Source organism: Trachurus trachurus (genome assembly GCF_905171665.1).
Source record: "Trachurus trachurus genome assembly, chromosome: 24".
NCBI classification, from domain to species: domain Eukaryota; kingdom Metazoa; phylum Chordata; class Actinopteri; order Carangiformes; family Carangidae; genus Trachurus; species Trachurus trachurus.
The window spans coordinates 18,099,679-18,113,668 of record NC_139910.1 but is presented as its reverse complement, the minus strand read 5'-3'; the positions used below and the strand labels follow the sequence as shown (position 1 = coordinate 18,113,668).

Below are 13,990 nucleotides of genomic sequence, written 5' to 3'. Positions count from 1 at the left end.
CTTTTTTATAAATACATATATACAGTATATTAATTTACATAAGTGCATTTTGTTTCTATGAATTACACAGATCAGTGCTGAGACCAGTTCTGTAGGAAACCAATTGGTGATCAATGATAGGACAAATTGTCTTCAGCCTCACACACTAAATACAGCTAATGGAAGACCAACAGATCTTAAAGTAGTACAGACTGCACACTGACCCAAGTCACGTTGTAATGTAGCTTTCTCTTTCACTTTTGTGGCAGTTTTACACAAACCAGTTTACAGTAATGTGACTTTGTGTAACACATCAGAGATAACAGTAAATACATTCCTGTTGTCAACCATGATAACTGATATCCTCAATAAGTATAATGTAACATGTATCATTAAGTCATTTAAAAGTGAGGTAAACTGAAAAGAGCTCATTGATCTTGGATGATCAGATGCTGGAATGAAAGAAATATGGAAGAGCTGCAAAAAAGGTGGAGGATAAAATGTCATACTGTGGATTGGGGAATTGTCTTTTTTTTGTTTGGTTGTTTTGCAATTCATGGTTAGGTATAATTCAACATTATTCAAAATATCCAGAATTAATTTATAGCCATCAGTTCATCAGTTCTGAGGAGTGACAGTAAAAATTCACAGCAGGAAATGTGAATGAGCTGGTTCCAGCTTCCTGGTGTTGTCAGTTTAGCGCTACACTGAACAATCAATAACAAAAAATGTTACTGGTGCTGAACCTGCTGTGATTTGTCAACATGTAACTCTGGGACCTCACAAGAGAGTGGGTGAGGGGGGGGGGGGGTTAGGGTTAGGGCTCCACAGCTTGAAACTTCATATTTTCAAACCCAGTGGGCCAACCCTGTTAGTTAACCCCTGGTAGCCTACGGTCCAAACTGTAAAAAAAAAAAAAAAAAAAAAAAAAAACTACATTTCCTGTCTGCTGTAGAGTAAAAGCTTGCATTATGCCAAACTTTACAAAGATGTTTCCAGTCTTTAACTGGAGACTTAAGACAGCATGGAGCTAGAATGAAATACTGTTCTTGTCAGTGTGTTCTCACTGGCAGGTGATTCAGCTCCTCTCTTGTTGTGGTACAGGTTGTGAGGCGCTGACCGTCAGGGAAACCACAGGTGTCACTATGCGATAGAAGCTGAGGACTGGACGGGCTGGTTTTGACACGAGGGCTGTACGATACTGTCCTCCGTGTTTGCTGTGGGCTCGGCGGAGGCAGAGTTGTTGACAATGGAAACAGGAGGCCGGCTGTGCATGTGAGCGTTCTCCTCCACTGAGATGTAGCGCTTGGTGAAACACTTCCACAGCTGCTTCCATGTGATGTACACGAGCTCCACAACATTGAGGGCGATACAGAGGATGGAGGTGACGCCCATGATGTAGAGGAAGATCTTCTTCTCTCTGGCTTTGCCGATGTAGCAGTCCACGATGTTGGGACAGGGACTCTGGCTGCAGCGGAGCAGTATGGACACCTCGAAGCCGTTGTATAGGAAGTAGAAGGCGAGCAGGGAGCCCACCTCCAAGGCTATCTTGAAGACCAGGCTGACTATGTAGGTGCAGAACAGACCTCCATCAATACTCCCCCTGTCCTGGTACAGCTTCTTCTTGTATTTGGCCTCCCGGCGCTCCCTGTAGGCCACGTGCAGGGCCACCAGCAGGGACGGGGTGGACACCATTATGAGCTGCAGAGCCCACAGGCGCACCTGCGAGATGGGGAAGAAGTGGTCGAAGCAGGCGTTCTCACAGCCGGGCTGCTCCGTGTTGCACACAAACTCCTTCTGCTCGTCCTTCCACACCTGCTCAGCCGCTGCCACGTACACCAGGATCCTGAAGAGGAAGACCACAGAGAGCCAAATGCGCCCGATCACAGTGGAGTACTTGTTCACCCCGCTCAGGACGTTCTCCAAAAAGGCCCAGTTCATCTTCCTCGGATTCTCCTGTGGGGGATAATAAAGAAGGCGGAGCTGAACACAGGATGTTTGGGATAAATATTGTGTACAAAAACACTCATAACTCTTCAGTAGAGATGATATATTTTATTTAGCTATATTACTGACTCTGTATCAACTGCCTTGAGCTAGTTTGGTGAGGCTCACTGTATTTAAACATCCACCAGGACCACTCCACAGTGACAAAGGACTCGTTCTTTAGCCCCGTCCTTTAGCTGATTCTGTGTGAGGAAAATGAATGAGGAAATATTCAAATGAGTACAGACGGCAGCAGGTTGGTTTCCTGCTTTGATGAAGGGGTTGTAGGAGGGTAACAGACTCTGCTGGGGGCCGGTGTTACAACGAATCCTGCAACCCTTCAGATTCTGTTTCATAAGCTTCCACACTCCAGATGTTTTACCTCAGTTTCACTACATGATGTGTGGATCGCAGTTCTTACTGCTCCACAGACAGACCTGTATTTTGAGGGTGTAACCATATTATATCTAAACACTGACAGATGGAACCAGGATAAAGACAGTGAAGAAACCCAGTGGAAACATTGGCAGCAGCTCAACAACATAAATGTTAGTGATGTTGTTACATAAAGAGAGTTGTTCACAATGAATGCAACTAATATAAATTGTTGTTCTTCATCCTCTGAATGTAATTCTATTGTATCGTCACATATAGACTTAAAATACTGATGTAGTCTGATGATAAACTAGTTCATGTTCATCCATACTACACAAATCTATATAGCTACATATCTCAGATAGATAGATAGATCGATAGATAGATAGATAGATAGATAGATAGATAGATAGATAGATAGATAGATAGATAGATAGATAGATAGATAGATAGATAGATAGATAGATAGATAGATAGATAGATAGATAGATAGATAGATAGCTTTTGTCTTACCGGCGGTTCCTGAGCCTGTGTCTCTGTGTGCTGTGTCCTCCTGTCTGCTCAGGTCTGAGCCACACCCTGTCCAAGCCACACACCTGCAGGGGACACCTTTACTACAAATCATGTGACCACACACTTTTCTCCACCTCAGCTGTGTGTATCTGTGTATGTGTGTGTGTGCCTACAGTCAACATCACCATGGAGATGACTAATGCAAATATGTACCGAGGCGTGGGGGGATGTAACTCGATGAGATTCGGATCACATGTCCCTTCTGATGAATAAATCATCCGTCTCCCTGGTGGCTATTTTTTGTCAGGTGTTTGTCTGCACACCCTGAAGATCAGTCTATCACTTCCTCCTGTTCTGTCCAGTAAACCTGAGTAACTGTTCATCATAACTGACCTCCTGTGTGTCTGTGGCACTTGTATTCATACAGTATAAAACTAGTTGATCCCTCAGCACCAGCAGGATCAGATCAGGTTATTCCAGACACTGAGAGTGAGCTGCTCTCCTAAATAATACATGTTGGTGAAGTGAGATAAACTGTGGGACGGGACAAATCTACTTTTTCTTTTAACAAATGATTGCAATACATTCATGAAATATAAACAGAAAGTCTAAGCAAAAATCTGATGTAGGTTCTGTTTTTTTTTTTTTATCAGCATGAGATCCTTTGGCCAGGAATCCTGAGCTGTGTGTTCATCAGGGGAAGTAGAGTGTTCCTGCAGAAGCTGCAGCTTCAGAACCAGTTTTACATGACACTGCTACAGAGGAAGTGGACAACAACACTGTCTTGTGTTATACAAGATGACGGTGACAATGTTTATAGTGCAGTAATTACTTATTTTTAGCCATCGACAACATTTTTAATAGTAAATGTATTTCTTAATGAATAACATGATAGGCATGAAAATGTGTGTAATAATATTGACATTAATGATGTGATTATTGAGTGTAAGTGAGCCTAATTTGTAGTTCATCAGTCACTCAGAACCCTATGTGACTATCTCTCCCATCCTTGTTATTGTTCATAATGGGCTCTCTGCACAGCTCTGCTACTTCCTGAACTTAAGTCAGCTCTTTTATTTCCTTACATTATTGGACAAATTGATTAACCCAGGTGTGTCTGGATTAATCAGTTTGTCCAATAATGTAAGACAGGAAATAAAAGAGCTGCCTTAAATTCAGGAAGTAGTGGAGCTGTGCATAGAGCCCATTGTATGAATAATTTTAAAATAGATTTTTGTAATATTTTTGTAGGCTAATTACTAATTTCGGTTCATCGGGTGCTCCAGGTGATTTTGAAATCTCCGTGCTCTAAACACAGGGTAAATAAATAACATGTTAGCAGGTTATATATCTTCACAGACACAACTTTTGGATATATATGGGCCTACATATATTTTAAAAAATGTGTCAGCCTCTGGCACTGCAGTCTTTCTACCAGAGGCTTTGAGAAATCAGTAGCAGAAGAAGCTACAAAGCCCTTGCACTGAGCAGGCCACACTGACAAACACAGGACATTTACCCCTCAAACTGACCTTTAAATCATGTTGTCTTTATTGGCTTGTTTAGCTTATGGTTTTTAACTGCATTTCCCCCAAATGCAGTGGAGGGGGAACCGTCAGGACCCCAGTCACCCAGGACCAGAGGGGGCGCTGTGGGCTCTCACGTCATTTCTCCTTCACCCTCCTCTTCCTTCTTCAACCTCGTCGTCAGCTTTCAAACATGGCGGCGTCTGAGAGAGAAGATTAGTCTAAAAAAGTCTGCGATGCTCATTTTCTGACCTTCACCATCATCAGATACATATTTAATTTAAATATATATATTTTACTTAAGACCCGTCGTCCGCAGGTTTGACCGGACATGTCACAGCAGGAGGCCGGTAAAGAGAAGGAGGCTCCCGGGGAGAAAGGCTTCAGGACTCCGGGTCTGAGGGGGGCGCAGACCACCACACTGTTCAGAGCTTTCAACCCGGAGCTCTTCATCAAGCCTGTGAGACCCAGACCCCTGTCTTTGTCTAACATGAGAAATGATTCCTCAGTGAGATCTGACATAGATCATCTCCCAACGTAAATACAGTGCAAAGTTCAATCTGATTTGTGAACAGTTGGACCTTAACTTACCTGCATGTCTCTGGACTGTGGGAGGAAGATGAAGTAGCTACTCTCTAATTATTTCTGTTCATAAATACCTAAAAAAAAAAAAAAAAAAAGATGATCATAGATTATCATTAAGTCTGTTCTGTTTCTGCTGCAGATGACAGAAAGCAGCTGATGATGTGGCTAAGATGTTGATTTTTTTTATAAAGTTGCAAATGTCTAACAGAGTCGGGATCACTGTCTCTGAATGTTAATTTAAGACGCAGTGATGAAGAGGAGAGTAAAAGCTTCATCACGGTCACGATCCTGTTTGAAAGAATCTGTTTTCAGCTGGATGAAGCTACACTACAGTAGTTTACGTAGTTGTTAAGCGTGATTAACTCTTTTGTCCCAGTCAGGATCCTGTAGGAGTGATGACTCTGTGACCTGATTGGTCAGTAGTCAGCATCAGTTACCATGGTGATATGCTCCTTTGCTCCAGTGACAAGTGAACCACTGCCGAGAGACTAAAAACCCAGAGTTAAACCAGAAGTTGCCTCAATAACTCCATGTCCTGCTTTTTAGTTCAGGCTCCCGGGGCGAGCATCGGACGACTCTACATGATGATTATTATTATTAGATAACAAAGCTCTTGATACACTGTCTGTGCCCATCAGTGTAACACTTGTTGTGCTGTCTTGCAGAATAAACCGGTGATGGCGTTCGGACTGGTCAGCATCACTGTGTGCGTGGCCTACCTGGGCTACCTGCACGCCACCAAAGAGAACGACCAGCAGCTGTACGAGGCCGTCGACAGTGATGGGGAGAGATACATGAGGAGGAAGTCCTCCAAATGGGACTGATGGCACACTGACTCTGTGTGTGTGAGAGAGTGTGTGTTTGTGTGTGTGTGTGTGTGTGTGTGTGTGTGTGTGTGTGTGTGTGTGTGTGTGTGTGTGTGTGTGTGTGTGTGTGTGTGTGTGTGTGTGTGTGTGTGTGTGTGTGAGAGAGAGAGAGAGAGAATTAAAACCTGACTGGACTGAGACAGGGACACTTGTCAAATTTTCTCTAAATGCCAATATGTAACCGTGACATCACCTGCCAAGCTGCTGTGATTTTGGACTGAAGAAAACATCTTTAACCCAACCACTTAATAAAAAATGATAACAGATTATTGGTGATAAAGGTTTTTCATTATTTGCAGTTAAAACTCAGGATCTAACAGTATTCCCAGCATAGGTCTGTTGAAGTTAGGAAATGAAGCACTGCCTGGTCAGCACCATCACACTGCTTCAGCCTAAAGCTGCAGCTGCATCATGATGAACTACACCGTGGAGCATCAACATATTAAATGTTTTTTTTTTGTTTTTGAAAATACAAACTGATTTAGCAACAGACAATAAAAAGGCATTTTTTATTTAATGAAAAGACTTCCATGTGATATTAATGGTTCTCTCTGAATTCATACATGTTTTTTCTCTTCAGAATGTATTTATATCGACCTTTTGTTCCACTGCCAGTATCAGGTCACAGGTACTGGTGCCACACCCGTTGGGGTTTTTTCAACAAAATAAAACAATAAGCAAATAAAAAGGCGCTATTGATCCAACCATCAGCGCTGCTCCATCATTTGGTTTTCTCATCCTAAGGAGAGAAAAAAAAAGACAAACACCAGTCAGCCTTCTATGTTTCACAACTGTCAGGTCAAAGCCACCTGCTTTTGCATGAAAATTAAACAGATTTCGTGACATAGTAACAACTGATTAACTAGATTATAATGGATAAAAACATGATTGAAGAGGCATTGTCGATCAAACAGAGGACACTCAATGTGTGTGAGATGGTACCTTGATCACATTGGCCAGCTCTTGCAGTGTTTGTTCATATCGGGCTTCCATACTTTTCAGGTTCTCGGGTTTAACAATCTGCTTCTGAATCCCAGGACTTCCTGCGTCCTGCACCATCTGCAGGAAGTTCTTCTCCTGCGCGGGCAAAGAAACAAGCTCAGTTGTACAAAGTCTCTGTCAACTCAACTTACACCATCTGATTATTGGTGGATTTAAGTGTTTTTTTTACCTGGACTCCGAGCAGAAAGGTGAAGGCCAGGCCAGCTTTTCCTGCCCTCGCTGTTCTTCCGATCCTGAGCAGAGAGAGAAGTCGGGTCAGACAGTCAGAAAGCTGCGCTGGACGACGAGCAGAGTTAGTTCTGCAAACCCACAGCTCACCTGTGAATGTACGTCCTGATGTACTGTGGTGCGTCGTAATTCACGACACATTTAACTCCGTTGATGTCGATGCCTCTGGCAGCTGCGTCTGTGCTGATCAACCTTCAGGACGACAACAGACAGTCAACCTCAAAGCTCACAGACAAGAATCACTGGCGTACGACAAGATACACACCACATATACATCAATATCCAACATCTTCAGATGAGAATTTATTTTACAGCACTGACATAAAGTCAAATCCACACTATACGTTGCATTTCTGACCTATATCCATGTGATTAGTGGACCTGAGGTATATGTCACACACTACACCAGCTGATTACACTAAGCAGAAGCACATTTCTGTCTGCTGGTCAACACACAGCTCTGCTTGTTTCTTCATCGCACAAAGAGCTGATCTTTAGACCTCAGGGGTTGGATGGGTGTGTATGAACCGGACCTATGCAGGGACATGCATTTTTATAAAAAGGTACACAGAGATATAAGAGAAGGGAAACAATCAGGAACAATACTAACAACTTTGATAAGTCACAGGGATGAAACGGTTCATGAAAAAAAATCTGTCCCGTTCAAACCATGTGTATAGCAAATGAAAAAAAGCCATACACAAGGTTTTTTGTAATTTGTCACAGAGGAGGCTCGGAGTCAGAGGACAAGCCTGCATCATCATCTCACTCTGCTGTATGGGAGCAGTTTAGATTCAGCGCTAATGATGATGACAGTAAGAATGCTGTGTGTACAAACTGTGCAACTCATGTTGCGCAGGCTAGCAGCAACATGTCCTATCTGTTGGTTCATGTATGGATTGCCAAACGTGCACCGAAGGCCCTATAAATTGCATGCAGGTTGCATGGTGTGTGTGTGTGTGTGTGCATGTCAGCACTGCACGCAGACACACACACGGTGGAGAAGTGAAACAACTTCAGCAACAACCTGTAGACACGTGAAAATGTGGAAGGAGATTATGTAAAAACGCTGTAACAGACCACAGAGGAACTAATGCATTCATCCTCCTATCATATTACAGAGAAGCATGATCATCTTTCCTTTACAAATCATATATATAGGAAGATTACAGCCTTGTGTTTATGTGGTAGACACGCATATCTAGTATCTCTATGTGTATCTTGTATTGTATCTCTGGAGTGCTTACACCAGCCATGATCCTTAAACCATGATACGATTTTACCATGGATTTTAAATCTGAAAAAAAAAAACTTAATTGTTGTGAAAGAGGTGACATCCCACTGATCTCAGACCACCGAAGCTCTGTTAGAAATTCATTAGCTATTACAAATATGAGCTAAACCTGCGACAAAGAACAAGTGGGGGTGGAGAGAAATGTGCTTTTTGTTTAAAGCTTACTTGCTTGTTTTTTACTTGACACTTGGACACACACACACTCACAGTTGGATCTTTCCTTGCTCAAATTTCTTCAGCGTCTTCTTTCTGTCACCAGGAGAGAGGCGGGACGAGAACTCGGCGGCATCGACTCCACCAAACAGCTGCACCAGCAGGAGAAGCCTGAGGAGGACAGGAGCGGGGTGAATACAGACACAGCACGTGATGCTCGCATGAGCTGTCATGTGAGGGTTTTTTACGGCGCTCTCTGACCTGTGTGCAGTCTCTCTGGAGTTGGTGAAACAAAGGATGGGGCTGAGCTTCATGCGCAGGATCCAGTGGAGGATGAGGAGGGGCTTTTTGTTCAATGTGCAGGGGATGTAATACTCCTAAAAAAAAACACAAAGGCTGAGGTTTTACACAAAGTGACCGGAGCTTCTGTCAGTTTCTTCATCACCACCACTTTCATCTCAGTCTGGCTCCTACAAGAAGGTCAAGGGTCATCTCTTACCGTCAGGCCTTGGGGGAAGTCGAAGCGGTCTTGTTTGTGGGTGGGGGCTGCAGCTGCTGCTGTGGTGCTGGACTGACTCTGGATGGAGCTGAAGAGTCTGGGCTGGTGGAGGCCCAGCTGCTGCAGCTTCTCTGGGTTTTGTGTGAGCGTGGCAGAAAACAGGAGCTTCTGCAGCGGCACCTGAGGCGGAGACAGACTGAGGAGACACGCAGACCGGCACACGCTCCAGTCAGAACCACGGCACCAGAACCTAAGGGCGTGTAGCGCCTTATAGAGACGGCTGTGTTTACATTTTTACCCCAAGATGCTTAACACATTGTAACTTAAAAGGATAGTTCTACATTTTGGCAAATTGGCCCATTGCCATAATCCCTACAGTTTTAGGAGTAGGTCCGTTAGCTTTAATTGTCGGTGCAAGCTATTTTTAGAATGGCAGAGCAGAGCCGTGAGCTGCTCAGAGCTACGGAGGCTAATGGAATTTCTTGGTTTCCCTCATCAAACTCATCAAATACACAATCCAAAACCTCCAAAACGCTCTCATGGACAAGTTGTGACCTGCACATTCACCACGCTATAAGATAATAACAGAATGTTACGAGACAGAGTTGTTTTCACTTAGAAATTTACAACTCTTTTTATTCATTCTATTGCAACTACTGCTGCAGCTACTGTTTGTACTGTATTTGTATTGTAATTGATGTTTGGATTGTATTTGAATTGTGAATCATGTTTGTGAAAAATGGGATTATGGATGGAAAATTGCTGCTGAGCAAAATCTGTCATATTTATGACACTTTTATTGTGTGTTCATTAATATGCAGAGTCCTATTCAAACCAATAAATGAAATTAAATAAATGGCAAATCTCAGTTTTACCACCGACGGTCATTAGTGTAGACGTAGACGTAGACACTTTGACTCACCTGGCTGCTGTCACATGCGCCGGCTCCGTCCTCCTGAACATGGACGTGGCTTCTGGCTCACCTCCTGACCTGTACACCGCCTTCACCACCTGACTGAGCCAGGACTGGTGCATTCTGTCAATCATCCTGTCAGCCTCATCAATGATCTGGGAATGGATGAGAACGAAAACAAATTTACAAAAAGAACACCGACGACGACGGGTGGCACACAGCTTCAATGTTTAGTTCACTCACAAGAAAGCGGAGGTGTTCAAGACACAAGCCGGAATTCTTGTTGATGTGATCGACGAGTCGGCCTGGAGTGGCCACAACGATGTCTGCTGCGCTGCGCCTCACGTCCCCTCTGGAGGAAAGATTGTTATTAACACAGAGGTGTTGTAGTCGTTGCATGAAATAAAGAAATAAACCCCAGAAAAACATCAGCGGTAGTGGTCGGTCCTAAATGGAACCAACCTGCTCTCCGACAGTGAAGCCTGCTCTGCAGCAAAGGACTTCTGACCGGCCAGGATCACCACTCTCAAAGCCGTCCCCTCGGCGTATGACATGAACACTTTGTAAACCTGCATGAGGGAACACCTGTTAGCCACAACCTCTATGACTTTAAAAGTATATATATTTTTTAAATGATTTAACACATAAAATGCCTGCCTAAAAACAACATTTTCCCAAAAGTTTCCATCAATTCTCAACCAACTGATATCATAAAATTTAAGTCCCAGTGTGTTGTCTTTTATTATGGATTAGATTGAGGCTTGTAGAAGCAGAGTGTAAATACCATGTGTTTTCATGTTGGCAAACATTACTCAGCTTTTATTTTGAAAGATTCTGACCTGCTGAGCGAGCTCTTTGGTCGGCAGCACAGCCAAAGCCCGGACTTCACGCACCACCCTCTCCATCAGCACCTGAGGGAACACACATCTTCCTGTTATCTGTAATCTTTTTACATATTCAACCTTCATGCCCATTCATGTTGAATACATGTCCTGCTCAAAGCAACTTAAGGGGAAGACAGAAAGCTTTACCTGTATGACAGGTATGACAAAGGCGAGAGTCTTGCCGCTGCCTGTTGGTGCCGACACACAGATGTCTCTGGGCTTGTAGCCACCACGTCCAATCAGTAGTCCCTGCTGTGTGCTCTCCAGGATGGCTGGGATGACCTCTGTCTGCACTGTGAGGAGGTCAGACTTTTACTTTTCATGTTAGGCTTCAGCAGTAAAAATCATTTTAATGCATTTCCCCTCATCTTTTTTTTTTTTTTTTTTTTTTTTTACAAATAATGCCCCATCCTGGCAAAGTGAAAACTGGATTTATTACCATCACACAAGTATTGGGCCACTTCACTTGTTGTGAACCGTCAAAGCAGTGGAGCTGTTCTTGAGCCTCCACACACTCCTGTCTCTGAGCTCTGCAGCAGCTCCTTTCTCCTCATGGTTTCTGCTCTGATCTGCACTGTCAGCTCTGAGACTTTATACATACACGTGTGTGTCCGTCCACATCATGTCCAGTCAGCTGAGTTTAGCACAGGTCAAGATGTAGAAACATCTCAGAGATTATCCAGAGAAATGAAGGAACCTCAGATTAAGTAACAGAGTCACAGTGACATAACTGTCTGAATACTGATGACAATGAGGACTTTCCGTTTTTAATTTGTAGTAAATTCAGTTTTCTCTTTGTCATTTTGATGTACTGAGACTAGACTGATGAATGCCGGTGTAAACCTCAGTGATGTTTCAATTTTTTTCAAGTCACAGGCAGCATCCCTCAAATTTCACAATGACTGTTTCACACACACCCACCACAAAACACATGCACTGCTTCGAGCTAAAGAGACAGAAACAAATGATAAAGTAAACAGCATGGCTGTAGCAAATATGAACTAATACCATCACTGAGAACTTGGGAAACCATCTGTCGAGTACACAGATTAATCCAGACTGTCATGTTACCTGGAAATAAGTTCTGAATCCCATTATTTTGAAGTTTTTTCACGAGTGCAGGACAAAGTCCTGAGATGTCAGAGATGGGAACCAGGTTGCTTTTAATGTCTCTGTGAATGACATCCGGCTGAGCGAGCCACTGAGGCAGGACTCTGTGTACCTGTGAACACAAGAACAGCATGTCAGTGGATATCTACGGTCCTCATTAGAGGAATATTGATGATATTGTTAACTCTGTCCCCTAATGGCCCTGCCCTCTGGCAACACATTGCCATACCTTTTGGACAGGTTTGTTCTCAAATCCACCCATAACTGTGAAACTGGTGGGAGCAGAAGTCTTCTCTGTGGGTTCTTTTGGTGAATCATTTTCTGCCTCATCGTCCTCTTCTCCTATATCCTCTGATTTACTGCTTTCCATCACTGGAGTGTCTGGAAGAGCTTCAGCTGTACTGTCTAAAATCCAAAGACAGAGACTTTTGTTATGCAGGTTACATGTACAGATGCTAAATCACAATTTCTGACAGGCCTTAACCAGACCACTGCCGGGACATTTTAGAACACACCATTCACTATACAGCTACTAGACTACAATATTACTAGTAGCAAATAGAAAATGTTTTAGATGTTTTAGGAATCCATATTAAAAGCATGTTACTCTGTGATGGTTACATGGTTAAATGCTAAAAAATGTCCTTCAAAACTTACTGTGGTAAGGGGAAATGATATGACAGTCAGATAAATACATATCAATATTATTATACAGGATCATATCGTAGCCTACACAAGATGATGTTACACTGGTGAATGAATCTGAGAATAATAGAAATGCCAGAATCTAACAGACACAATGGTAATTTAATGGTAAATTTGACTAGATTAAATATTTTATTTTAGTTCATATGTATGTCATATTATTCAGAATGAATGATTCTTCAGTTGCGTGTCTATTTTTACAATGTAGAGAAAGGCAGACTGTCTGGACCACTCATCCAGTTAATTGCAAGAAAAAAAGTACAAGAAGCGCCTGCAGATTTCATAAATTCACTGTATGAGCCACTTAAGAACACATGCCAGTGTTACCGGAGTTTGAAATTAGTGTATAGAGGAACATGAGTAAACCTGAGTGGTGGATCTTCTTCTGTTTCTCATTTACACCTTTCTTCTTCTTTTTCTCTTTGACAGTTTCATCATTGTTTTCAGAGCCCAAAACATCCACAGGCTCTTCCTCTGATTTCCTCTTTTTATGGCGTTGAGGCTCTTGGTTGCTGTCCTTGTCCGCCTTTCTTGTCTTTTTGACAGGCTGCTGTACCGTCTGCTGTCTCTGTTCTGTCAAACTCTGCTCTTGCTTCTCTTTAGCCTTCTGTTGCAGTTTCGCCAGCAATGCCTGAGATCGAGACTCCTTCGAGACGCTCCCATCCTCCTCCTCTCCGAGATACCTGTGAGCAACCAGAAATAATTTAATACACATTACAAGTTCTTCAGTCCACTGCTGCAGCACAGTCACAACATAGACACATTCAGAGATAGACTGAATTTAGCTCCTCACTGCATTTATGTATATCGTGTGTAGTCCAGCAGACACACACTGGTTACAGTGACAACACTGACAGCTGAGAAACTCAAAGTCAAAGAAAACGTGTGGGGACCAGATGAGAGGATCATGTTGAAGAACAACACAAATGGAACAAACTACTTAATTGTTTATAGCCAGTTAAGAAGGACTTTACTACTACAACAACATAGTCTGATGTTTTTATACTTCTTAGTATTTAAATTATTATTAAAAAGGGTTAGGGTTAAAGAACACAAACTTAACCTCAGGGTAAACAAAAAAAGACTTGAAAAAAAAACAGTGATGTTAACAAGTAGAGAAAAGCAGCACCTTACCTGTTCACTAGAAACAGAGACATTTTAGCAGCAGGGTGAAATGTCCCTCAAAGCTCTTTTTAAATTCTTTTAAATGATCCCACAGTAACCATAGATTAACACTATTAGTTAAAACTGTCAATTATCTCCATTTCTTATCGTAACTCTAGTTTTCTCCACTACACAAGTCACACTCGTGTGTTGCTGTGCCGTACCACACGCAGTTTGATGACGTAGCTGCATGTTTTTAGCGTCACCG

The 13,990-nt window shown here is 42.7% G+C and overlaps 3 protein-coding genes across 3 annotated transcripts; 1 reads left to right on the top strand and 2 right to left on the bottom strand.

Moving 5' to 3' along the window:
• Nucleotides 1-1,122: 1,122 nt before the first annotated feature.
• gjb7 (gap junction protein beta 7) lies at nt 1,123-1,920 on the bottom strand (the record flags this gene model as incomplete). The annotated part of the gene is made up of 1 exon (XM_084000777.1): nt 1,123-1,920. The coding sequence occupies one exon, from the start codon at nt 1,918-1,920 to the stop codon at nt 1,123-1,125; it is 798 nt and encodes a 265-aa protein (XP_083856903.1).
• A 2,639-nt stretch (nt 1,921-4,559) lies between these two features.
• smim8 (small integral membrane protein 8) lies at nt 4,560-6,097 on the top strand. Its single transcript, XM_084000624.1, has 3 exons — nt 4,560-4,839; nt 5,630-5,838; nt 5,937-6,097. Exons 1-2 carry the CDS (start codon nt 4,711-4,713, stop codon nt 5,786-5,788), a joined length of 288 nt encoding a protein of 95 aa, XP_083856750.1. The 5' UTR covers nt 4,560-4,710; the 3' UTR covers nt 5,789-5,838; nt 5,937-6,097.
• Nucleotides 6,098-6,200: 103 nt separating this feature from the next.
• On the bottom strand, nt 6,201-13,947 carry ddx51 (DEAD (Asp-Glu-Ala-Asp) box polypeptide 51). Its single transcript, XM_084000623.1, has 16 exons — nt 13,753-13,947; nt 12,985-13,301; nt 12,143-12,318; nt 11,875-12,025; nt 10,951-11,096; nt 10,759-10,830; nt 10,382-10,488; nt 10,163-10,271; nt 9,929-10,074; nt 9,007-9,202; nt 8,769-8,884; nt 8,562-8,678; nt 7,151-7,252; nt 7,002-7,065; nt 6,773-6,907; nt 6,201-6,569 (listed from the first exon to the last, which is right to left on the bottom strand). The coding sequence occupies exons 1-16, from the start codon at nt 13,773-13,775 to the stop codon at nt 6,552-6,554; spliced, it is 1,995 nt and encodes a 664-aa protein (XP_083856749.1). The 5' UTR covers nt 13,776-13,947; the 3' UTR covers nt 6,201-6,551.
• Nucleotides 13,948-13,990: the final 43 nt, after the last annotated feature.